The sequence below is a fragment of the Delphinapterus leucas genome, chromosome 2 (genome assembly GCF_059928025.1).
Source record: "Delphinapterus leucas isolate spDelLeu-1000000601 "Yukka" chromosome 2, BTC_Dleu_Yukka2, whole genome shotgun sequence".
In the NCBI taxonomy this organism is placed as follows: Eukaryota; Metazoa; Chordata; class Mammalia; order Artiodactyla; family Monodontidae; genus Delphinapterus; species Delphinapterus leucas.
In genome coordinates this window covers 171,177,489-171,204,153 of record NC_143130.1, presented here as the reverse complement: position 1 = coordinate 171,204,153, position 26,665 = coordinate 171,177,489, and the positions used below count along the sequence as shown (strand labels likewise).

Genomic DNA, 26,665 nt, shown 5'->3' with positions numbered 1-26,665 from the left:
ATCTCTTCATTTTGCTTCCTGATCATCTTACTAATAAATAATTGTGCTCACTTCTGGTTAAACTAAAATAGTCAGTAAATCTTCCCTTGCTAGCCACAGCAAACACAAAATTACAAACCCAATTCTGTTCTGTTCTTGGGCCTCTTCCCAGCACATCTCAATCCCAAATGCCTTACGAACATTAACTCCCAGTGCAGTAGTATCAAACCAGTGCCAATCTCTGAAGTTTTCTCTTCCTAATTCCTTTCACCTATCTCAGGGCCTCATCTAGCCTTGACTATAAGAAAATTTCTCTTGGTAACTATCAGATCTTAACAGTATTCCTAATTTTCAATGCTAAAAGAAAAAAGCCTGTGTACCTCTCTTTAGTTTTATGTATTTTTCAAAGGGAGAATAAAGAATATGAATCAGGTCTTAGTAATTTTCAGCCAGCATAACACGAAAGTCCTATAATTATGTCTTTAATAATATGTAAGAACTCAAAATTAAATAAATATTATATAACCAAGCATTCTAACTTAACAAGTGCATTCTAACTTAACAAGCTAGGTAGATTCATTCTAGTTTTACCTTTATAAATTAATCCTTAAGCAATAATCATATATTAATTTTCCGAAGACCCATCCACTGTGTCAAAATTTCAGTGACAAAAAAAAACAGAATACAAAAAGACAACAGCATATTCTCCTAATAGGTTCTGATCTTGGTTAAGAGGCAGAGATCTGGACAAGACTGAATTAATTATGGCCCACAATGATCCAGAGTCAGCCTAGCCTTAGAAGACCTAACAGAAGGAAGGAAGTTGGTTCTGAGATCAAGGTTAAGGAACTGACTACTCTGTTGAAGTGTTAATCATCCACACAACACTTCAATCCTACTCAGCAAGGGTGGATGCAGGACAGAGGACACTACTCTACCCTCAACCTGTATGACATTCTAAAGTCTTTCTAAAGCCTTCAATATTGGCCCAGATTTTTTTTTTTAATTAGCAATTTTAATGGCAACAACCTGATTGTCCTTGCTTGTGAAACAAAGAACCAGGAGAAATCACTGCAATTTCTAGTAAAAATGAGAGGTCCCCAAGTTTTTTGTACCAATTTAGGATACTTGAAAAAAAAAAACTGTTTCCCAAGACGGTTTTTAGATAAAATTCCCTTTAAAATCATACTTATACCTTGACATGAGATTAGTTTTTACAGGTGAAGAGAAGAGACTGCCCTATCCCTCTCCTTCCTGAGCTTCACACACTCAGAAGACAAGGAGACCTACAAAGCAGACACTGGAAGCGCAGAGCCACACAGGAGACAGACTTCCACTGAGTAATTTCATCTGAAATGACCCAGTAATACAGCTGCCAGCTAAAAGATATGGTACAGCTATAGTCTGAGCATGGTATATTATATTCAAAGCACGGACAATTTTCCCTTCCTGGATCTAGGGGTTTGGAGCGATAAGTAAGTAACTAAGGTAAAAAGGAAAGAAATTAACATTAACCCACCATACTAAACATCTTCACTTTTATCTCTTTTAACATAAACACACCAGAAAGTACTTACTATGATCACTTTTAAAGATCATATAAAGTTTAGCCCTTTAAAAGCATGCTTTCATGGAATACAGAACAGGACACACATGTCTGACAATCCAGAAATAAGACTGTGACAAAAGGAATTGAAAGTATACTTACCCAATGCCCTGAGCTATATTTTCTAATTGCCGACACATACAAGATCGAACTTCGTACTCTACGTCTTGACAGAGTGATTTTACCAAGGGAAGAATTTCTCTTTTAATGCTTGGAGAGAGAGGAAAGAAACATGCAAATGGGTGAGTATTTTAGAATAATTAATATTTTCAAAAAATTATCCTCAAAATCTTAGCTTAATAATAACAAACATACCTTAATAAAGAACTTTATCATTTACAATGTATATTTACATATGTTATTACACTTGGATGTTAACAGCTACTTTTAAATTATGTATATGACTGAGTCTTTTTAAATAATGGTTAATTTGTAATTGGCAGCTAAAACATCTTAGCTACGATAAAAGGCTATAGGCAAGTGGACTGATTCTAGCAACCCTCAACCAAAATATTCGTCAATTTTATATCTTACTCTTGTGTCATAATTACACAACATTCCATTCTTTCCACTTGGTATTTATCATCTGGGCAGAGTGCAGCATATAAATTGTAAACATTCTCTATAAAACCTCAAAGTAAGATAAATTATTCAAGATAATGAATTCATAGCAATGATGGAAAAAAGCTGATGGAAAAAAGCAGAAATCTATCTCTATGTCAGTGTTCACCAATTTTTGAAGTCTGTAAGATAATTTTATTTTATCCTCAAAACTACACAAGGTATGTGACAGAGATGACTAAGATGGCAAATAGAAAAAAAGTTACCCTTATTGATTTTGAAAGGCCATATCAAGAAGGAATGCATCTGAATAAGTAGACTCCCGAGAATTCTATATTCTGTAAATTTAAATCAGCTAAACTATAAACAGTATGGAATAATACAAATCTAATATAATTATTAATAATATAGTCATTATGCATTTTAAATCAATTTAATAAAGTAGACAAAAAATTACATACAAATACTCACGCAAGGGCATCAAATTTGTTGGTCAATTTTCCTAAAATTTTACAACTAACTAAACGAGACTGGACTGTTTGGGAAAGTTGTGCCTTGGAAACAAGTGGATTCAAAATCTAAAGAGAAAAGATTTAGAGAACAAATTCACAAAATTTTATATATTCTTGACACTAATGTCAGCTATCTTCTTCAAAGACTATTTTAATGTTCTAAACGTTTTTATAGAATCTCAATTACATTTTGAGGTGCATGTTTGCTCATCACCTGGATCTCATTTTATTTGCCTTCTTGGATTATTAAGGTAAAGATGATGATAAATTATGCAATCAAAAACAATTAGGCACCGGGCTTCCCTGGTGGCACAGTGGTTGAGAGTCCGCCTGCCGATGCAGGGGACGCGGGTTCGTGCCCCGGTCCGGGAAGATCCCACATGCCGCAGAGCGGCTAGGCCCGTGAGCCATGGCCGCTGAGCCTGCGCGTCCGGAGCCTGTGCTCCGCAACGGGAGAGGCCACAACAGTGAGAGGCCCACGTACAGCAAAAAAACAAACAAGCAAAAAAACAATTAGGCACCAAAAAAATTGAATTAAAGCTTATGGTGAATTCTCTAATGATCTGTTTGTGCATATAGTTGTGAAATATACATTTTTCAAAAGAAAAAAAGCAAGTTAATTATTAGATACCCTGAAATTTGTTTTTGTTCCATATAGATTAATTTTTACATTTGTCCTGAAGCAAGCAAAACATTATAACTTCAAAAAGATTCTATTAAGGTAATTCTGTCATTTGAATACAACAGCCCAACTCTGATACTGTATTGTGTATGTCCTGGGCACTCGAACTCAACAGCACGACAGACTGTAAAGAATTATGAAGATCAGACCCTGATTCTGGTCCCAGCTATTTAATTTGTCTAAGTAATCTTGCTATTTCTCATCCCAAGGTTTCTCATCTACTTAAAATGGAGATCAGAATACTAGGTGGTACTACGATCCCCCCAAGTTCTAACTATAACTTTAATCAAAGGGTCAACTTTTTTCCTCTCAACAGAGTAGCCAGAATTACTGAATGCATAATGATAAATATAATTTAAAAGTCAAAGATCTGAAATAAAAGGCATACTTAAAAATCTTAAAAATCACATGTTAAATAATATGCGACATTCTAGAGTAAAAACTGCATGCTACCATGCACCACTAATCAAAAAGTATAAATATGTCAACATTACGTTCAATTTTTTTTTTTTTTTTTTGCGGTACGCCGCCCTCTCACTGTTGTGGCCTCTCCCGTTGTGGAGCACAGGTTCCGGACGCGCAGGCTCAGCGGCCATGGCTCACGGGCCCAGCTGCTCCTTGGCATGTGGGATCTTCCCGGACCGGGGCACGAACCCGTGTCCCCTGCATCGGCAGGCGGACTCTCAACCACTGCGCCACCAGGGAAGCCCTTATGTTCAATATTTAAATATGTGTAATCATCTAGACGTTTGGCATCCTGTATACAAACATCCTTATAACTGGGTAGATCTTCCCATTTTCAAGCAAGTGTTTTGGCACTGAGCTAGGGCCATAATCTGTACGAGGGTAAAGAAGGGGCAACGACACTTAATGAAATCCACAGAGGACATTTTATTGACTGATAACTCTTTTTCAACAGGACATATTTGAAAGGAAATTCATATAGAAATAAGGTTCAAAGAATGAAAAATCATTTCTTTAAAGAATAAATTTCCTAATTTTCCTGTTCTCTCATCTGAATTTGCTAAAACTTTTAGAGAAGGGTCTGTTGAACAATATTGAACATTAAAAAGCAAACAACAAATTGGTAACATTATTTGCAACAAATATAACAAAGGATTGGCAACTCTGACAGATAAATAGCACATAAAAACAGTGATCAAAGGATATGATCAGACAATTCCAAGAGAACAGAGGTGAAATATAATAATATATGAGAAAATATTCAACAGCATAATAATCAAAAAATGTCCAATGAAAATGTAATTCCATTTCTGGCCCATCAAATTTAACTGGAATGCTATTGCTGATGAAAGCCCAGGGAAACAGGCATTTTCTCATATTACTTAGTCAAGAGCCTTAAGAATATTAATGCCCTCTAACCTAGTAATTCCACTTTTTTGGAAGTTACAGTTAAGGAAATTATCTGAAAAACAGGAAAAGCTCCACAGAGATGTTCATTATTGCCTTATTTTGATAATAAAACACTGAAAACAGGCTTAAATGTTTAATAAGTAAAATATTTGTAGCTACTACCAAATGAGAAATACGAGAAAATAATAAGGAAAATAAAGCTAAGTGAAAAACAACCATATATAAATTCAATATGATCACTAACACAGCAAATAGCACCATATACAGGGGAAAAAATCTGAAATGAAAATACATCAGAATGTTAGAAGTAGCTAAGTACAGAACCATGATTTTTCTTCCTTCTATATTTTGTACTACCCAAATTTTCTGTAATGAATATGTGCTGCTTTCAGAGTAGGAAATAACTTTATTCTTTCCTGAAATACTGTTTCTATCAAAAATGAAAACAACAAAAACCTTAGAGTGACTTAAGTACTAGAATTTACAAAAAAAAAAAAGTATTACCTCATGCCTTAGGGTTTCTTTGGGCAATACTTCTATCACAGACAGAAGAGTTTCCAGCCATGCGTTGCTGACACCTGATTGACAAAGATAAAACATGCCAACTTAACTATCTCACTTACAAATTCAGTTTCAACTTAGCCACTAATATTTACAATAGTATTTAATAGTAAAATGGCAATAATTATTTTTATTACTATTAAGAGAAGTTTCTCTATTTTTCTGTCTTAGCCAATATCTGGAAAACATTTATATCTTTAAAAATAATACTGAGGGGCTATCTTTAACCCAAAGTGTGCATTTTTCTTGTACTACAATACTATAAGCATAAATGTTGTAAAAGAAACAAATCTAAGAAAAAAGTGTAAATCATAAGATGAACTAATGGGTCTTCAGGCTTCAAGGGCACTGAATTGTGCGGTTTTTGTACAAAAATAGTCATCGCTATATTTAGTCACACCACTGATCAACTCTTAGGCAGCACAGTCTCATTCAGTTATGGTCATCGGCCTAACACGATTCAAATAAGATCACAGTCACGTACAAGAAACAATAAGTACATATACGATTAAGCACGTCAGGCCCCGACCTGCGTCCCTGTGCTCCAGGTGCAGTAGAATGACTTGGAGGAAGGAGTGGGCATATGTATGAATCGACACTGATTCTTCCTGTAGAATGGTCAAAAATGATACCGCAGCTGTTAACTGCATTTCCACTCCTGCAACACGCAGGACCTCCTGTATAATCAGAAAGAGTGTGCTATTATATAGATGAGAAATCAGAAATTATAATTTTTTAAAAATCCAAGCTCATAGAAACCAAACATAGTCATATTGTACAAAATAAGTATATATGACCTTTAAGGATATGTACTTCCTTTTATTACGTTAAGAAAACGATATTAATCTGCTCCTGATTAACTTATTAGACCAAAAAGTGGCCAAAAAGTTCGTTCAGGGCTTTCTGTAACAGCATATATATATATATATATATATATATTCAATATATATAATTTTTTTTTTGGCCACGCCACGTGGCATGTGGGATCTTAGTTACCCAACCAGGAACGGAACCGGCACCGCCTGCGTGGAAGAGCAGAGTTTAACAACTGAACCGCCAGGGAAGTCCCTGGACCACATAAAGTTTAAACGTCTCAGGAATTTACGAAATAACACTCCATTGCTTTATTGCATAAAAATTATAAAAAGTACATAAACATTTAGATAATAGAATAGTCATTTTTAATAGATCTCAATTTCTATTTTGCTCTTTGTATTGTACAGTTTTCCATTCCCACCTACAATAATGTCAAAGCTCAATCACATGTGTTTTTATTACTTGTATTTCTGCTTCAAAAAATAAATATTATGCATTCCACTATAAAAAAGGAATGCACTTGAGATTGTGCAAATGTATTTTCCCCTTTAAACAAGTGACAAGAACACAAATTACTACGAAGTAAATTGTATTTTTAAAAAGGAATTTTTTTAAATATAAGAATGTTTTTAAAAATTAATTATATTCATAGCCATCTCCACTCACCTTTTAAAGTCAAAGCCTACATTAGAATAGTTTAACACATCACAGAGTCAAAAAATATCCCCTATCTTTCATATAAACCTCACCAGAGATATCACCTATACTTCTCCAGAAGACTGTGAGGGTGTGCATAATGCAAAGGCAGCTAAAAGTCTTTATTTAATCAATTGTGGCAACTACTGGAATTTCCCTTGTATGCCTATTTTATAACTAATAGAGTAAAGTTGGTAGAACAAGGTGGAACTTGCAACAATAAAACAAAGTTTCATATCTGTGATCTTAGGAAAATTGGTCTTTCTGTATTATTTCCTAATATATAAAATGTAAATTATGGCTTCATCTTCTTAGAGATTTGATTGAAATCATTTAAATAGCACTTTTATGGCTTACCAACTTGTGCAAACTGAGCATTTACATAATGACCATTGTACATCCAACTGTCTCCTCTCCACTACCCTTGGATATCTGGTAGGAATCTCATCACCTGAACTGACCTCTCCCCAAAACTGGCTCTTCCTCCCACCTTCTGCTAAACAATCAATGACAACTGTGCCCTCCCAGCTTTCCACCCAGAAACTTCAGGGTCATCCTTAACTCCTCTCAGTCCCTCGCTTACCGTAATCAAATAACCAGTCAATCCTGATCCAAAATCTGACCACCTATCACCTCCACGGCTACCACTCTGATCCAAGCCACCATCATCTCCCGCCTGAATTACTCCAATAACCTGCTAACTAGTCCCTGATTCTATCACTGCCCCTCTACTACTTATTCTCTACAGCAGCCAGAGAGATTCTTTTTAAAAAGTCAGATCACGTCACTTTTCTGCTCAAAACTCTCCAGTGGCTTTCCAACGCACTCAAGGAAATGTCTAAACCTTTTCAATGACTTACAAAGATCTGTTCCCAATTCCCTCTTTTCCCAGATTTCCACATGGTTGCCTCCCTGATCTCTTTCAAGCCTCTATTCTAATGTCACCTTTTCAATGAGCCCTTCCCTGATGACCCTATTTTAAACAGAAAGCCACCCCCTTGCGCCAGCCCTCGCCATGACCCAACGGGTTTATCATCTCCATTGTCCAACATACAACAAGTCCATCCGTTTATGGTCTACCTCCCACATCTAGAACATAAGCTTCATGACTGCACAATTTTTTGTCTGTTTTGTTCACCACCGTATCCCCAACTCCTACAGCACATGGCAGGCGTTCAGTAAGTAATTGCTGGATGACTGAATATCTCTTACCCTTTCACCTAAACTTTCTGCTCTTGACGCTCTCCCCCTTCACACACTTTTTCCACATCTCCTAAAAGGTGGCTTCAAGAGATTTTGAAGTGAGTCCTAAAGATTAGGGATTGGTAGAATTAGACACAAGGCAAAGCAAAAATGGATCACATAGAAATGCATTCTCAATTCTCTTTCTGGCAGGTCAATGAGGAGATATTCCTGCCATCTTCCACCCCAGTGTCTCTGCAACCGTGATTTAGACCATGTACCCAGAGTCCTTGATTCAGCGCGGTGGGACCACTGCCAGTCATCATGACATATATCATTCTACAGCAGAAGGAACAGACCCAGAGCTGTCAAGTATTTTGCTGAAGGCCAGCAAGCCTGTAATTGGCAACTCTAAGACTTAACCCTTTGTCAGCCTGATGCCGAAGCCAGGCAACAAATTCTTCTTCACAGACCCTGCACCTCCATTCACCATTTATTAAGGCGTGGCTTCCAACAACCTTAAGATCTGGCAGTGGCTTTACTGTGGCAGATGTTTACGTGGTGGGGTTAATTCCCAGAAAACTGATCCCATATTAGGGTGGCTGATTTTTGTGCTGTGTTTTGTTTAAAACTTTTGTATCATACACACAAATGTCATTTTACAAGTTTTTTCAATCACCAGTCAATTACGTATCTTAAGAGTTCCTAGCTGAAAAGAAAAGAAGGAATGATAAGGCATAAAGCAGAGCAGCAACTGGTCTCTGAAATCAACCTTCCCACATCCCCCGGTTTTACTGTTTCCAAAACAAACATTTGTTCCACACTAACAATTCTGGATTTGGAAAACACTTTTAGAAGATTTGACGTGGCCAGGATACATCACTTACAGGTTTCAGAAGGCACAGCTTTTCTTTAGAAACAGAGAGTGCTTTGCAAAGAAATATTTAAATAAATTGTGAGGGCCACAATGTGCATTCCAGTTCACATGAGTCTGTTGTTTTAAGTTCCAAGAGATGTAATTCTGCCCCTCTTAAAGTCATTAAAGTCCTGGGTTTTGTACGTATGCAAACTTTATGCAAAGGAAGAACATGAGAAGCTCTCCAACTTCATATCTTCTTACTGTATTACTTAGTCTTGACTGCCGCAGCAACGTTTGCCCCAACTATTTTGCATTTAATTTTCGAAAAATCCTCAAGTCTTATCAGGATTTGGGTTTTTCTCTTGTTGTGCTGACTTCAACATCTGTGACTGTCCACTGTTAAGAAACCAGCACAGACTAAGAGATTTCATCACTGCTAAAATTCAACTGATTTCTAAACATAGTTTTCTGAAACAGAACACAATAAGAATTATATACTTACCAGTTAGTGTTCTCCTCCATGGAGTCACACCCTCTGGACAAACATAGTGAGATCCATACTCTCTGGGTAAATAAGTGTGCATCCTCATGGACCTTGGAAGACACTGAAAAGTAAATTCCTCTATTGCTTAAGTGCATGCCTTAACGCCAGTTACCATTCCTCTTACGTACTATCGTATGGCTGGCATTCCAACTTGAATTCCTCAAAAATGAAATAAGACATTTTATAAATGAGTTAATGATACATTTCCGAATTTAAAAACCATTCCCACTCAAGGAAGGAAAATGTACTAGATGCTACTGTGTTTAAATTCATTCTTAAGTTAGCATGAATGGTGCAAGAAAGCATTTTGTAAAACAATGTAATGTCCTTGCAGAGAGGGAAACAGCTGTCGCCAAGAAACCCGCATTATAATGCATCAAGAAGATCTTTCTCTTTACAAAACACAACATAGAGAAGCCTAGGCAAATCACTGGCTTACTCTGAAAGAGCAAAGATTTTGGGTTCATGCATTTGGAAACTAAACTTATTAAATAAAACTGGTAAACATATCTACGATAAATAGTGCTGGTTAAAGGTAAAGGAATCCTAAAATTACAAAGTATCTTTGTATATTTTTAGAGATAACATCACTGGTTATTTTGAAATTAAATAATATGGAGTTATATATTAAAATACTAAAAACCTAGGACATATAAAATATCTGGGGTTTTGAGGGTCATAAGTGTGGGAATTTTTAGTACCTAACACTAACAGTGAACAACTCTTTTCACTATAAAATTATACTATTTATAAAAGACTTTACAACTGAATTAAATATGAATAATTGGAACATGCCAACTCTAAAGTGCCTTTAACAATTAACTGTGGTATCTCGGTATCTGGCTCTCTTCCCTATCACTGACTGCCAGGTTCCACACTTAAGTAAAGGGTGGAGAGAACTAGTTGAGAGCGCTGAAGATCAAAATCGGAGAGGGAAAATAAAGTGGAGGCAGTAGACAGGGATAAAAAGGGGGTGTTTTACCCTTCTTTTAATGTGTGTTTCAGTGATTAGCAAGGTTCATGAGGAGGTACACATAAAATATCCCAAAGATCTCTTTCCAAACAGGAAATATCAAGACCAATAGTAACCATCATGTGACTACTGCAAACATGCAATGAAGGATCCAGCCATGCAAAGCCACAAGGACACCAGGAGAAATCAATATATTTCAGTACCACGGTTTTGAAACTGAACTTTGAGCTGGACGACCCAGCCAAGTCATTTTTACACATAATAAATTAGAATCATGGGTAATTTAGGCTTGAAATGTGAATAAAGTCATTTAAAACTTGCAAAGAAAGGATGTGCTTATCAAAGAAATAACTACTTAATGGACACAAGAGCTATAAATAACCACTTCAAATGATCCACTGTAGTCATATTTAATTAAACATCTTTTGAAAAAAATTAGAAACTGTTTTCGGGGGCGGGAGAGGCAGCACTGGAAAGAATGGCAAGTCTCTGTAAGCCAGTAACGCTTCCTTTCCTCTCTAGTCAGTCACAGTACTTTTCCCTTCTATCCTCATCTCCCTCTAATGTAGCCCAATGAAAATCTAATTCTGAAAATATAATTTTAATTTCATTCTCAACTATTTATTAAGTACCAACATCACACCAAGTATTCGGGGAAACTGGAAAAGTCAAAGACGTGGTTCCCTACCTTTGAGGGACTGCTATTGATTGTATACGTTCAAATATTGAACAAATAACCATTTAGTTACATTCAAGGCACTGTGCTAGGAGCTGGAGACTTAGCAATGAGCATGGCTAACAATGTACCTGTTCATCCTGTAATTAAAAGTGTGGTGGGCTTCCCTGGTGGCGCAGTGGTTGAGAGTCCGCCTGCCGATGCAGGGGACACGGGTTCGTGCCCCGGTCCGGGAAGATCCCACATGCCGCGGAGCGGCTGGGCCCGTGAGCCATGGCCGCTGAGCCTGCGCGTCCGGAGCCTGTGCTCCACAACGGGAGAGGCCACAACAGTGAGAGGCCCGTGTACGGCAAAAAAACAAAACAAAACAATAAAGTGTGGTAAAATCTAAGGATAAGAAGTACAAGGTGCCATAGAGCATCTGCTGGGTGAACTCCTCTGAGGAAAGGGGACCACTAAGAAGTGACAACTGACCTTGTGAAGAGAAAGAGATAACTAGACAAAAGCTAGGATAAAGGAAGGCAGGAAAGCAAGCGGAGTAGGAAGGCAAGCATTCCCGGCACTGAGGAGTGAGGAGGAGGTTGGTAGATTCCAGGAGCTGAGAGAAGGTCAGTGTGCCTGGAGCACAGAGCAAAGGGGGTGGGGCAGAGGCTAGTGAAGCAGACAGAGCCCAAATCACATAGGGCCTTAGATGCATTAAGCAACAGAATATTCAAATTGTAGTTTTAAATGCTTTGAAATAGCATGCTGATTATAAAGTTGAAAAGGATTAGAAAGCAGGGAGGATGGAAAGGGAGGGAGGTAGTGGTTGAGGATCACTTGAACCCTCATAATAGCTTGGACTAGGGTGGAGGTAGTATTGCTGGAGAGAGGTGGGTGGATTCAATATTTAAAACATAAAATAAACAGGATTGTATAAACAAGTAGTAAAAGACAGGTAGTATCAAGGATGACTCACTCCCCACATCCCTGCTTGAAAGCCAGGTGGATAAGAAGGTTACCCATTAGGATAGGGGACTCTGGAGGGAGCCCAGATGTCGAGAGGAAATAGCAGGAGCTCGGTTCTGGACTCCCTAACTTTGAAGTGACGTTGAGGCATCCGAGGAGAGAGTACAAACAGGGAATTGTATACACAGTTCTAATACTCTGAAAAGATCTGTTATAAATAAGAATTAATATAGAATAGATAAAATTTATATAGATGATATTTAAGCCAAGGGTGTGTGGATAAGATTGCCTACAGAGCAAATATAGACCAAAAGTGGAGATCTGCTACTGCAAAACAATTTCATCCCAATGAAAAAAAAAAAGGGTGTTGAAGAATTCAAAGTTTAAAAAAGATCCATCACGAGTGTTTTGGCATAATATTTAATTTTAGGTTCTGGACTATTCCTAACACATCATTAGCAAATAATCAATCGATCTGTGTAGGGGTAGAGGTGATGACAGGGTATATGCAGGTATATAAAAAGAAATTATTTGGCATTAATATTGTTCTGAGATTAAATTAAGAAGGAAAAAAAAAAGGAAAGGGAACTTCCTCTTTCAGTAACAGCAGAGTAGGTAATTCTAATCAGCTCTTATGATGACGATAATTTAAAAAGCCGGACAAAATATAAAAATCATCTGTACAAAGGCATATGGAAACTAACAAGGTAGTGGAAAAATTTCGCATCCAAGATCTAAGAGACAATGGAAACCCAGAAAGGTTAAGCATGTAATTTGGGGCCTGGTTTTCCCCTGGAAGCATTTGCTGATTCTAGAAAACGCCCCTGAGAGGCTGAAAACTTAAGCAGCCTTTCTGACAGCCTTACAGAGGCACTGGTAAGCCCCCCGGGATAGGACAAGGATAATCCTAAAGTAGCCCAGAGGTTGGTTCAAGATGGCAGAGTAGAAGGACGTGCGCTCACTCCCTCTTGCGAGAGCACCGGAATGACAACTAACTGCTGAACAATCATCGGCAGGAAGACACTGGAACTCACAAGAAAAGATACCCCACATCCACAGACAAAGGAGAAGCCACAATGAGACAGTAGGAGGGGCGCAATCACAATAAAACCAAATCCCATAACTGCTGGGTGGGTGACTCACAGACTGGAGAATACTTATAACACAGAAGTCCACCCACTGGAATGAAGGTGCTAAGCCCCACGTCAGGCTTCCCAACCTGGGGGTCCAGCAACGGGAGGAGGAATTCCTAGAGAATCAGACTTTGAAGGCTAGTGGGATTTGATTGCAGGACTTCGATAGAACTGGGGGAAACACAGACTCCACTCTTGGAGGCACACACAAAGTAGTGTGCACATCGGGACCCAGGGGAAGGAGCAGTGACCCCACAGGAGACTGAACCAGACCTACCTGCTACTGTCGGAGGGTCTCCTGCAGAGGCAGGGGGTGGCTCTGGCTCACCATGAGAACAAGGACACTGGCAGCAGAAGTTCTGGGAAGTACTGCTTGGCATGAGCCCTCCCAGAGTCCGCCATTAGCCCCACTAATGAGCCCAGGTAGGCTCCAGGGTTGGGTCGCCTCAGGCCAAACAACCAACAGGGAGGGAGCCCAGCCCCACCCAACAGCAGACAAGAAGACTAAAGGCTTACTGAGCCCTGCCCACCAGAGCAACACCCAGCTTTACCCACCACCAGTCCCTCCCATCGGGAAACTTGCACAGTCCCTCCCATCAGGAAACTTGCCTCATAGATAGCCTCATCCACCAGAGGGCAGAGAGCAGAAGCAAGAACTACAATCCTGCAGCCTGTGACACAAAAGCCACATTCAAAGAAAGACAGAGAAGATGAAAAGGCAGAGGGCTATGTACCAGACGAAGGAACAAGACAAAAGCCCAGAAAAACAACTAAATGAAGTGGAGTTAGGCAACTTCCAGAAAAAGAATTCAGAATAATGATAGTGAAGATGATCCACGACCTTGGAAAAAGAATGGAGGCAAGATTGAGAAGATGCAACAAATGTTTAACAAAGACCTAGAAGAATTAAAGAACAAACACCTCAAAGAATTAAAGAACAAACAAACAGAGATGAACAATACAATAACTGAAATGAAAGGAATCAGTAGCAGAATAACTGAGGCAGAAGAACGGATAAGTGACTTGGAAGACAGAATGGTGGAATTCACTGCCACAGAACAGAATAATGAAAAAAGAATGAAAAGAAATGAAGACAACCTAAGAGACCTCTGGGACAACATTAAACACAACAACATTCGCATTATAGGGGTCCCAGAAGGAGAAGAGAGAGAGAAAGGACCTGAGAAAATATTTGAAGAGATTATAGTCGAAAACTTCCCTAACATGGGAAAAGAAATAGCCACCCAAGTCCAGGAATCACAGAGAGCCCCAGGCACGATAAACCCAAGGAGAAACATGCCAAGACACCTAGTAATCAAACTGACAAAAATTAAAGACAAAGAAGAGTTACTGAATGCAACAAGGGAAAAATGACAAATAACATACAAGGGAACTCTCATAACATTAACAGCTGATTTCTCAGCAGGAACTCTACAAGCCAGAAGGGAGTGGCACCATATATTTAAAGTGATGAAAGGAAAGACCTACAACCAAGGTTACTCTACCCGGCAAGGATCTCACTCAGATTCAATGGAGAAATCAAAAGCTTTACAGGCAGGCAAAAGCTAAGGGAATTCAGCACCACCAAAGCAGCTCTATAACAAATGCTAAAGGAACTTCTCTAAGTGGGAAACACAAGGGAAGAAAAGGACCTACAAAATCAAACCCATAACAATTAAGAAAATGGTAAGTAACATACATATCAATAGTTACCCTAAACGTGAATGGATTAAATGCTCCAACCAAAAGACACAGTCTCGCTGAATGGATACAAAAACAGACCCACATATATGCTGTCTACAATAGACCCACTTCAGACCTAGGAACACATACAGACTGAAAGCGAGGGGATGGAAAAGATATTCCTTGCAAATGTAAATCAAAGGAAAGCTGGAGTAGCAATACTCGTATCAGATAAAATAGACTTTAAAATAAAGAATGCTACAAGAGACAAGGAAGGACGCTACATAATGATCAAGGGATCAATCCAAGAAGATATAACAATTATAAACATATATGCACCCAACACAGGAGCACCTCAGTACATAAGGCAACTACTAACAGCTATAAAACAGGAAATCGACAGTAACACAGTAATAGTGGGGGACTTTAACACCTCACTTACACCAATGGACAGATCATCCAGACAGAAAATTAATAAGGAAACACAAGCTTTAAATGACACAATAGACCAGATAGATTTAATTGATATTTATAGGACATTCCATCCAAAAACAGCAGATTACACTTTCTTCTCAAGTGCACATGGAACATTCTCCAGGACTGATCACATCTGGGGTCACAAATCAAGCCACAGTAAATTTAAGAAAATTGAAATTATATCAAGCATCTTTTGCGACCAAAAGGCTATGAGATTAGAAATCAATTACAGGGAAAATAAATGTAAAAAACACAAACACATGAAGGCTAAACAATATGAACTAAATAACCAAGAGATCACTGAAGAAATCAATGAGGAAATCAAAAAATACCTAGAGACAAATTACAACGAAAACACGACAATCCAAAACCTATGGGATACGGCAAAAGCAGTTGTAAGAGGGAAGCTTATAGCAATACAAGCCTACCTCAAGAAACAAGAAAAATATCAAATAAACAATCTAACCTTACACCTAAAGAAACTAGACAAAGAAGAACAAACAAAACCCAAAGTTACTAAAAGGAAAGAAATCATAAAGATCAGAGCAGAAATAAATGAAATAGAAACAAAGAAAACAATAGCAAAGATCAATAAAACTAAAAGGTGGTTCTTTGAGAAGATAAACAGAATTGATAAATTATTAGCCACACTCATCAAGAAAAAAAAGGGAGAGGACTCAAATCAATAAAATTAAAAAGGAAACAGGAAAAGTTACAACAGACACCACAGAAATACAAAGCATGCTAAGAGACTACTACAAGCAACTCTATGCCAATAAAATGGACAACCTGGAAGAAATGGACAAATTCTTAGAAAGGTATAAGCTTCCAAGACTGAACCAGGAAGAACAGAAAATATGAACAGACCAATCACAAGTAATGAAACTGAAACTGTTATTAAAATCTTCCAACAAACAAAAGTCTAGGACCAGATGGCTTCACAGGTGAATTCTATCAAACATTTAGAGAAAAGCTAACACCCATCCTTCTCAAAGTCTTCCAAAATACTGCAGAGGAAGGAACACTCCTAAACTCATTCTAAGAGGCCACCATCACCCTGATAACAAAACCAGACAAAGACACTACTAAAAAAGAAAATTACAGACCTGTATCACTGATGAATATAGATGCAAAAATCCTCAACAAAATACTAGCAAACAGAATCCAACAACACATTAAAAGGACCATACACCATGATCAAGTGGGATTTATCCCAGAGATGCAAGGATTCTTCAATATACACAAATCAATCAATGGGATACACCACATTAACAAACTGAAGAATAAAAACCATATGATCATCTCAATAGATGCAGAAAAAGCTTTTGACAAAATTCAATACCCATTTATGATAAAAACTCTCCAGAAAGTGCGCATAGAGGGAACCTACCTCAACATAATAAAAGCCATATATGACAAATCCACAGCAAACCTCATTCTCAATGGTGAAAAACTGAAAGCATTTCCTCTAGGATCAGGAACAAGACAAGGATGTCCACTCTCAGCACTATTATTCAACACAGTTTTGGAAGTCCTAGCCATGGCAATCAGAGAAGAAAAAGAAATAAAAGCAATCCAAATTGGAAAAGAAGAAGTAAAACTGTTACTGTTTTCAGATGACATGACACTATACATAGAAAATCCTAAAGATGCTACCAGAAAACTACTACAGCTAATCAATGAATTTGGCAAAGTTGCAGGATACAAAATTAATGCACAGAAATCTCTTGCATTCCTATACACTAACAACGAAAGATCAGAAAGAGAAATTAAGGAAACAATCCCATTCACCATTTCAACAAAAAGAATAAAATACCTAAGAATAAACCTACCTAAGGAGGTAAAAGACCTGTACTCAGAAAACTATAAGACACTGATGAAAGAAATCAAAGATGACACAAACAGAGGGAGAGATATACCATGTTCTTGGACTGGAAAAATAAATATTGTGAAAATGACTATACTACCCAAAGCAATCTACAGATTCAATGCAATCCTTATCAAATTACCAATGGCATTTTTTACAGAACTAGAACAAAAAATCTTAAAATTTGTATGGAGACACAAAAGACCCCAAATAGCCAAAGCAGTATTGAGGGAAACAAAAGAGCTAGGGGAATCACACTCCCTGCCTTCAGACTATACTACAAAGCTACAGTAATCAAGACAATATGGTACTGGCACAAAAACAGAAATATAGATCAATGGAACAGGATAGAAATCCCAGAGATAAACTCACGCACCTATGGTCAACTAATCTATGACAAAGGAGGCAAGGATATACAACAGAGAATGACAGTCTCTTCAATAAATGGTGTTGGGAAAACTGGACAGCTACATGTAAAAGAATGAAATTAGAACACTCCGTAACACCATACACAAAATAAACTCAAAATGGATCAGAGACCTAAATGTAAGACTAGACACTAAAAACCCTTAGAGGAAACTCAGGAAGAACACTCTTTGACATAAATCACAGCAAGAACTTTTTTGATCTACTTCCTAGAGTCATGGAAATAAAAACAAAAATAAACAAATGGGACCCAATGGAACTTAAAAGCTTTTGCAAAGCAAAGGAAACTATAAACAAGACGAAAAGACAACCCTCAGAATGGGAGAAAACATTTGCAAATGAATCAACGGACAAAGGATTAATATCCAAAATATAAAAACAGCTCATGCAACTCAATATTAAAAAAACAAACAACCCAATCCAAAAATGGGCAGAAGACCTAAATAGACATTTCTCCAAAGAAGACATACAGATGACCAAGAAGCACATGAAAAGGTGCTCAACATCACTAATTATTAGACAAATGCAAATCAAAACTACAATGAGGTATCACCTCACACCAGTTAGAATGGGCATCATCAGAAAATCTACAAACAACAAATGCTGGAGAGGGTGTGGAGAAAAGGGAACTCTCTTGCACTGTTGGTGGGAATGTAAACTGATACAGCCACTATGGACAACAGTATGAAGGTTCCTTAGAAAACTAAAAATAGAATTACCATATGACCCTGCAATCCCACTACCAGGCATATACCCAGAGAAAACCATAATTCAAAAAGACACATGCATCCCAATGTTCCCAATGTTCACTGCAGCACTATTTACAATAACCAGGTCATGGAAGCAACCTAAATGCCCATCGACAGACGAATGGATAAAGAAGATGTGGTACATACATACAATGGAATATTACTCAGCCACAAAAAGGAACAAGACTGGGTCATTTGTAGAGACGTGGATGGATCTAGAGACTGTCATACAGAGTGAAGTAAGTCAGAAAGAGAAAAACAAATACCGTATATTAACGCATATATGTGGAACCTAGAAAAATGGTACAGATGAACCAGCTTGCAGGGCAGAAACAGAGACACAGATGTAGAGAACAAACATATGGACACCAAGGGGGGAATGTGGCATGGAGAGGGGGTGGTGATGTGATGAATTGGGAGATGGGGATTGACATATATACGCTAATATGTATAAAATGGGTAACTAATAAGAACCTGCTGTATAAAAAAATAAAATTTTAAAAATTTTAAAATAAATAAAGTAGCCCAGCCTTTGCAGAGAGAATAACCCAGTTTCAAGTCATCTGACGCATGAAACTGGATTAAGTGAGACTTTATTGCTAGTGCAGTTAAGTGGCTGTCAGAAGAAAACATCTTCCTTTCTAGAGGAAGATATTACCCTAGGTCTCAAACACTTCTATGAATAATTTGTCAAAGACAAGATCAAGCACACAATCAATAATATCCAGGCACACAAAGAGATAATATGAATGAGAACCAGAAGATGCAACAGGAAACAGAAAAGTACCAAAAGGAGCCCCAGGTATTGGTGCTCTCTGATACATCCCTGGTTCAAAAGAATAAAAGATACTATTGAGAATTTTGACAGAAAAATCAAAGATACTTTTTAAAAAGGATATGGCAGATTTTTTCAAGAGCTAAACAGAAATTCCAGACCAGAAAAATACAATAATCAAAAGCAACGTAGACACAGATGAATTAGTGAACTGAAACATGGGCCAAGATAACACTCAGAATGAATCACAAAAAGAAAAGGATGGAAAAGAAGATAAAGGACATAGAAGATACTATGAAAAGGTCAAATATATGTGAAATTGGAGTCCTCGAAGGAGAGAAAAGATTAAGCAGAGCATTATTTTAAAAGATAATGTCCGAGAATTTTCCAAAACTGACAAATTAAGCCACAGATTCAAGAAGCCATACATGTGCTAGAAAGAAACCTCCATATAGATAGGTCAAAATCCTGTTCATAAAACATCTATTTACAAATAGCCCAATCAAAAAATGAGTGGAAGATCTAAATAGACATTTCTCCAAAGAAGACATACAGATGGCCAAGAGGCACAAGAAGAGATGCTCAACATCACTAATTATTAGAGACATGCAAATCAAAACCACAATGAGGTATCACCTCACACCGGTCAGAATGGCCACCATCAAAAAATCTGTAAACAATAAATGCTGGAGAGGGTGTGGAGAAAAGGGAACCCTCCTACGCCATTGGTGGGAAGGTAAATCAGTACAGCCACTATGGAGAACAGTATGGAGATTCCTTAAAAAACTAAAAATAGAGCTATCACATGATCCAGCAATCCCACTCCTGGGCATATATCTGGAGAAAACCATAATTTGAAAGGATACATGCACCCCAATGTTCACTGCAGCACTATTTACAATAGCCAGGTCATGGAAGCAACCTAAATGCCCATCGACAGAGGAATGGATAAAGATGTGGTACACACATACAATGGAATATTACTCAGCCATAAAAAGAACAAGATAATGCCATTTGCAGTGACATGCGTGGACCTAGAGATTGTCACACTGAGTGAAGTAAGTCAGACAGAGAAAGGCAGATATCATATGATATTGCTTATATGTGGAATCTAGAAAAATGATACAAATGAACCCATTTACAAAACAGAAATTGAGTCACAGATGTGGAAAACAAATTTATGGTTACCAACCATAAATTGGTCTATTTAGGAAATATAAATATATTTATATAAATATAAATATATTTAAATATATTTAGGAAAGGGATAAATTGGGATTGAAATATACACACTACTATATATAAAATAGGTAAGTAATAAGAACCTACAGTATAGCACATGGAACTCTATTCAATATTCTGTAATGACCTATATGCGAATAGAATCTAAAAAAGAGTGGATATATGTATATGTATAACTGACTCACTTTGCTGTATAGCAGAAACTAACACAACACTGTAAATCAACTGCATTACAATAAAAAATTAATTTAAAGAACTGAATGTGAAATACATTTTCAGGCCAAAAAAGAGAAACAGAATTTGTCACTAGCAGATTTGTACTAAAGGAAATACTAAGGGGTATTTTTCTTCAGGCAGAAGAAAAATGATTCCAAATGGAAACACTATAGGCGACAAAAAATGATAAATATGTGGGTAAATCTAAATAAATATTGATTATATAAAACAGTAATAACTGTGAGTCTTGAAATACATAAATAATTGAAATATCTGACAACAATAACACATAAATAAGAGCTCATATTATCAGAAAGAAGGTAAAAATACCAATGAACATTAAACTTCGGTAATGTGTCTTCGTTATAATCCCTGAGGTCACTAACAAAGGAAAAGTAAAAGAGAGTTCCAAGCTAACGGGAGGGGGCGGAAAGTAAAGTAATAAAACCACTTCATTAATTCAAAAAAAGGAAATAATTGACAAAAAAAGAACACCAAACAGAAAAAACAAATAAATAGTAAGATAATATATGCAATTAAAAGTAAATGGATGAAATGTTCTAATTAAAACAGAGTCAGATTGGATAAAAAATAAAACCCAAACATGTTGTTTACAAAATTAATCTAAAACATTAGGATAAACCACAGAGTGGAAGAAGATATTTCAATACATAACCAACAAAGGACTTGGATTCAGAATACATAAACATTAGTTTGTGGTATATTATATGGATATACCACAATTTGTTTATCCATTCACCTGTTGATGGCCATGTGGATTATTTTTCGTTTCGGCTGTTACAAATAGAGTTGCAATGATATTACTGCAATAATTACAGTTGTAATTACTATTACAATTATATACAAGTATTTATATAAACACTTGCTTTAATTTCTCTTAATCCTTAGAAGTGAACTGGTTGAGTGATTCAATAGGTGTATGTTTAAACTTCTGAGAAACTGCCAAACTGTTTCCCTAAGTGGTTGTACAATTTTATTGATACATTTCCACCAACAGTGTATAAGAGTTTGAGTTGCTCCACATTCTTGCCTATACTTAGTATTATCAGGGTTTTTCTTAGTACATATACTCTAACAGGTGTATAAATTTATTTGCATTTATCTAATGACTAATGATACTGAACATCTTTCGTTTATTGGCTATCCACAAATCTTTGGTGAAGTATCAGTTTAAATGTCTTGCCTTTTTTTAAATTGGGTTGTTTTATTACTGAGTCTTGAGAGTTCTTTGTGTATTCTGAACACATATGCTTCATCACGTATGTGATTTATATTTTCTCCCATTCCATGACTTATTTTTCATTCTCTTAACTGCCTTCTGAAGAGCAAAAGCTTTACACTTTCATGAAATCAAATTTATCAAATTTTTCTTCTATGGATCATACTTCTAGTGTCATATATATAAAGAAATCTTTGTGTAACCCAAGGTCACAAAGATTTAGTCTTATGTTTTCTTCTAGAAGTTTTTACGATTTTAGTTTTTAACACTCAGGTTTATGATCTATTTGGGGTTAACTTCTGTATACGGTACAAAGTATGGACTTTTTTCTCAACTGACCCAGCACTATTTGTTGAAAGGACTATCGTCTCTGCAATGAATTGCCTTTGTACCTGTGTTAAAATCAACTGGGAACATATCTATGGGCTTTTAAAAAATCTCTCCGTATCTCCCACTGATTTGTCTTTATACCAGTATTCATAGTCTTAATTGCTATGCTGTATATTAGGTCTCAAAATCAGGTAATAAAAGTCTTCCAACTTTCTCTTTTTCAAAATTGTTTTGGGTATTCTAAGTCCTTTGCATTTTCATATGAATTTTAGAATTCACTTACTTTCTACAACAGAAAAAAACCCTAACCTGCTGGAATTATTATTTTGCATTAAATATATAGATTTATCTGAGAAGAACTGACATAATAATATTGAATCTTCTGATCCATGAACGTGGTGTATTTCCGTTCACTTCGTTCTTTTATTATTTCACTCAGCAATGTTCTATAGTTTTCAGTATACAGGTCTTAACACATTTATCAGATTTACCCCTAAGTATTACATACTTTAATTGTTTAAGAAAAACTTCAATTTCCAATTGCTTATTGCTAGTGTGTAGAAATACAATTTATTCGTACATTTATCTTGTATCCTGCAACCTTTCCATACTCAGCAGTTCTAAATATTTTTCTTTTGTAGATTGCTACATAGATGACAATGTCATCTGACAGAAAAAGGCAGCCTTATTTCTTTCTCTGAAATGTGGATACCTTTCACTTCTTTCTGTTGCCTTTCTGCACTGGTTACAATACCTAGAACAGTGTTGAACAAATGCAGTAAGGAGTGTACACTCTTGGCTTGTTCCTGATACTAGGGGAAAACATTCAGTCTTTCACCTTTAAGTACGATGTTACCTGCAAGTTTTTCACAGAGGAGGTTCCTATCTACTCCTAGTATGATAAAGTTTGGGGATTTTTCTCCAGGAATGATGTTGGGTTTTGTCAAATGCTTTTCCTAAATCTACTGAGATGATCAGATGGTGGCATTTTGTTTTTTGTTTTGTTTTAGTTTGTTGATATGATGACTTATACTGATTAGATTTTGAATTTTAAACCAACCCTAAGTTACTGTGATAAACCCTGATTGGTCATGATGTATTAGCCCTTTTATATTGCTGAATTTGATCTGCTGTTTTTCAAAAGATGTTTGCATCTAAGTTCATAAGGGATAGGCATCTATAGTTTTTTTGTAATGTCTATGTCTTATTTGGGTATCAGGATAATGCTAGCCTCCTAGAATCACTTGTGAAGTTCTCACTTTATCCTCTATTTTCTGGAAGAATCTGTGTAGAACTGTTATTATTTCATTTACATTTACCTTAATTTTTACCACTTCTGGAGCTCTGCATTTCTTCACGTAAATCCAATTTCCATCTGGTATTATATTACGTCTGCCTTAAAGAACCTCCCTCACCATTTCTTACAGTGTAAGTCTAGTACAATGAATTCTTTCGATTTATTTGTCTAAAACCAAAATAGCTTTTTGCCTCCATCCTTGAAAGGTATTTTCACTGGGTACAGATTTCTTGTTGACCTTTTTTGCTGTTGTTGTTGCTTTTGCTTGCAGTACTTTTAATACACATTCCACTGCTCCCTGGCCTGCATATTTTCTGACCATAAGGCTGCTTAATTCTCACATTTGTTCCTCTATATTTAACGTTTCTTTTGTCTCTGGCTGTTCCCAAGGCTGTCTCTTATTTTTCATTTTCAGCAGTTTGATCACGATGTGCCTAGGCGGACGGTGTGTGTGTATTTACCTTGCTTGGCGTCCTCTGAGCTTCTTGGGTCTTTGGCTTGTTGTCATTGATTAATCTCAAAGAAGCCTTGGCCACTATTTCTGCAAATAGTTCTCTCTTCTCTCATTCTGAGACTTTGATTGCACGTGTATTATACCACTTTATACTGTCTCAAAGCCACTGAATGCTCTCTTGCATTTTTTCATTATTTTTTATCTTTTTGTTTGTTTAGATAACTTCTACCTTCAAGTTCACTGATTCTTTCCCCAGTTGGCCCTGTTGGAGAAACGCTTCATCTCTGGTATCATCCTTTTTTTATTTCTAGGATTTTCATTTGATTCTTTTATAGTGCCCAACCCGTTGCTGAAATTCCCTGTATGTCCGTGCATGTCACTGTGAGGAAGTGGGCAGTGCTGTGTCCCCTGTTCCCCAGCAGCAATCATCACCATACCTGCATCACCAGAGGAGGTCCTCTCCAGTCTCCTACCCCTGCCAAGGCAAGCAGGCCTGGGGAAAAGAGCTCACAAGTGAGTGCAAAGTTCCCTTGTGTCTGCAGCTCTGAGTTATTCCAAACTGACATGCGAGCCCACAGATCAATCTTTAAAAACTTGTCAAAATTTTAGCTGATTTTTTCTAACAATTCTTTGGGGTGGCCACGTCTTCCTCTTACACTCTTGTCAGAAGTCAGTGTCTCTGTGTCCCATCTTTCCTCAGAGAGCTCTTCTGAATACAGTTCACTTGATTGCTTTGTGACCACTTCTGACGGGCTCAAGAAAAGTTATGATGATGTGAATTTTGTGAACATGCCATTGTTGTTAGAATGGGAGTGATGTTTTCTTGCACACATCTATATCCTAAGTAGAAGTGGAACTGATTGCTTTGCTCCTGAGCCTTGAATATTCCTTACTCTCTTATAAGCTTAACCATACATTTAAAAGAATGCTTCTTGTACTTTATCTAGAGCTTCTAGATGTTCTGATTTGGGAACATATTCTAGGCTATCCGCTTCACCACACTGCCAAAAGCTTAGTTAATCCATACAGTTTTAAATCAAACATTTCAGACCTTTATTACAGTGGAGTATGTGAATATCTTCTTTGTTTTAGAGTCTTGCAAGGATTGTAAATTAAAATATCCATAAATTATCCTTTGTATCATCCAAATGCCTAAAGTCAGAAACAATATTCAAGTATTTCTGTGATAACGGTGGTCCCGTTATCACAGAAATAAAAGATTTTCTAATTAAGAAATTCAGAAGTTCCAGCTCATTTTTATCTTAGGCAGGATAAAAATAACATGATTGAATGACTAAGAAGCACATGTGAGAACACTGGTCTCCACTAGAATTTAGCTTACTGAAAGGGAATATTTTTAGATCTATTAAGAATATTAGCTTATGTAACTTTTTATAAATGCCCAGAAAAAACTATATTTGCAGCCAGTGTTTCCACTGAATTTACTACTATTGTCTAATAATTAATGATGTTACCCTATTTTGTCCTTAAACACAAATGGATATACATAAAAAGATATAACACAGACATTATTTTCAAAATGCATTGTGATCAATGTATTTTTAGTTTTCAGCTGTAAACCATAGAAGAAAGAGTCATTTTATACCATCTGTCCATGCTCTCTAATTCCTTTGGTTAATACTACTTCTTTTTTTCTTAGTGAACTGGAAGAATAAGTTACACAATTTTATGCTTCCTATCCCGCAAAAACTCCTCATAAGGTCAAGTCTGACCCTGATGATTTTTCTCCATCAATCTGACATTATAGGAATAACTTCACTTTCTTCTCCACCTTACTTCACATCAGAGTGTCCTTCAATGCTAAACCCGTCAGTAGAGTCCTACTCTACTGCGGGCCCTTTATGACCTGTAGGGAGTTGGAACATCATGTTCTGGAACATCATGTTCTGCTTATTATGTATAACTGTGTTGCCTTTACAAAATCCTTGTGCTTTTTTCAGAACTTAACTTTTAACTTAACTCAGAAAACATCACCTAGAGTGAGGAAGACAGGTACTTTTATTTTTGAACTGCAAACCAAAGGAAAAAGCAATTTGTATCATCTGTTTGTGCTCTTTAATTCCTTTAGTTAAGACTATTTCTTCTTTTCCTTGGTGCACTGTAAGAATAAATTATATAATTGTATGCTTCAACAAAATATCTAGTCAAAACACTGAATTTTTTAAGCCTAGATTTTCTCAACTGTCAAATGAGAATAAATACATGGTGTGGAGTTGTTATAAGAGGTTTAAAAGGATGTGTCTAAAGCACTGAGCACAGGGCCTGGCCCACAGGAAGGGTTCCTCACATTATTATTATCGGTTATTCACATATCCGTGCTACTTGAAATAGACCTTAAAAAGTAAGTAAAGCTTTTAGTAACAAATATATTTATTTACATAGTAAAGGCTATCTATAAAAATTTTTAAATAAACTTTTAAAAATCTACCTCTATTCAGTAGATATAAAATGCTCAGATAATCACATTGGGAAAAACATAATATAATAAAAGTAGAACTAATGAATATTTTCAGAATCAAAAGATTCGTAGACCACATCTACTGATCTCAAATGATTAAGTTTCATATTGATGAATTATGTCTCTTTTATCCTTTCCCTATTATATATCTTTCTCCCACTCCTCCCCCAAAAACGGTCTCTCTAGAAACGTAAGTCAGCATTATATCACTCCACTGATATCCTGTTTTTACTTCTCATCCAAAAATGCCATTAGTGGATCAAGTGTCACTGGTCTTTCAGGTAGACACTTATTGTCTCAGAATATCAAGCTCAATCAATGCTCATTT

General features: G+C 36.7%; 2 protein-coding genes across 2 annotated transcripts in view; both read right to left on the bottom strand.

The window, feature by feature from the left end:
• The window catches only part of LOC111176125 (serine/threonine-protein phosphatase 4 regulatory subunit 4), a 50,265-nt gene extending 44,313 nt beyond the window's left edge, over positions 1 to 5,952 (bottom strand). Inside the window, exons 1-4 of the mRNA XM_089908162.1 lie at positions 5,805 to 5,952; positions 5,219 to 5,292; positions 2,618 to 2,724; positions 1,688 to 1,795 (exon numbers count right to left, since the gene is read on the bottom strand). Coding sequence (XP_089764288.1) covers positions 1,688 to 1,795; positions 2,618 to 2,724; positions 5,219 to 5,292; positions 5,805 to 5,925 — 410 coding nt within the window. The 5' untranslated portion in view covers positions 5,926 to 5,952. The remainder of the gene's footprint in view (positions 1 to 1,687; positions 1,796 to 2,617; positions 2,725 to 5,218; positions 5,293 to 5,804) is intronic.
• Positions 5,953 to 6,039: 87 nt separating this feature from the next.
• PPP4R4 (protein phosphatase 4 regulatory subunit 4) overlaps positions 6,040 to 26,665 on the bottom strand; it is a 67,654-nt gene continuing 47,028 nt past the window's right edge. The window contains 3 exon segments of the mRNA XM_089908163.1: positions 6,040 to 9,224; positions 9,331 to 9,376; positions 9,379 to 9,433. Coding sequence (XP_089764289.1) covers positions 9,161 to 9,224; positions 9,331 to 9,376; positions 9,379 to 9,433 — 165 coding nt within the window. The 3' untranslated portion in view covers positions 6,040 to 9,160.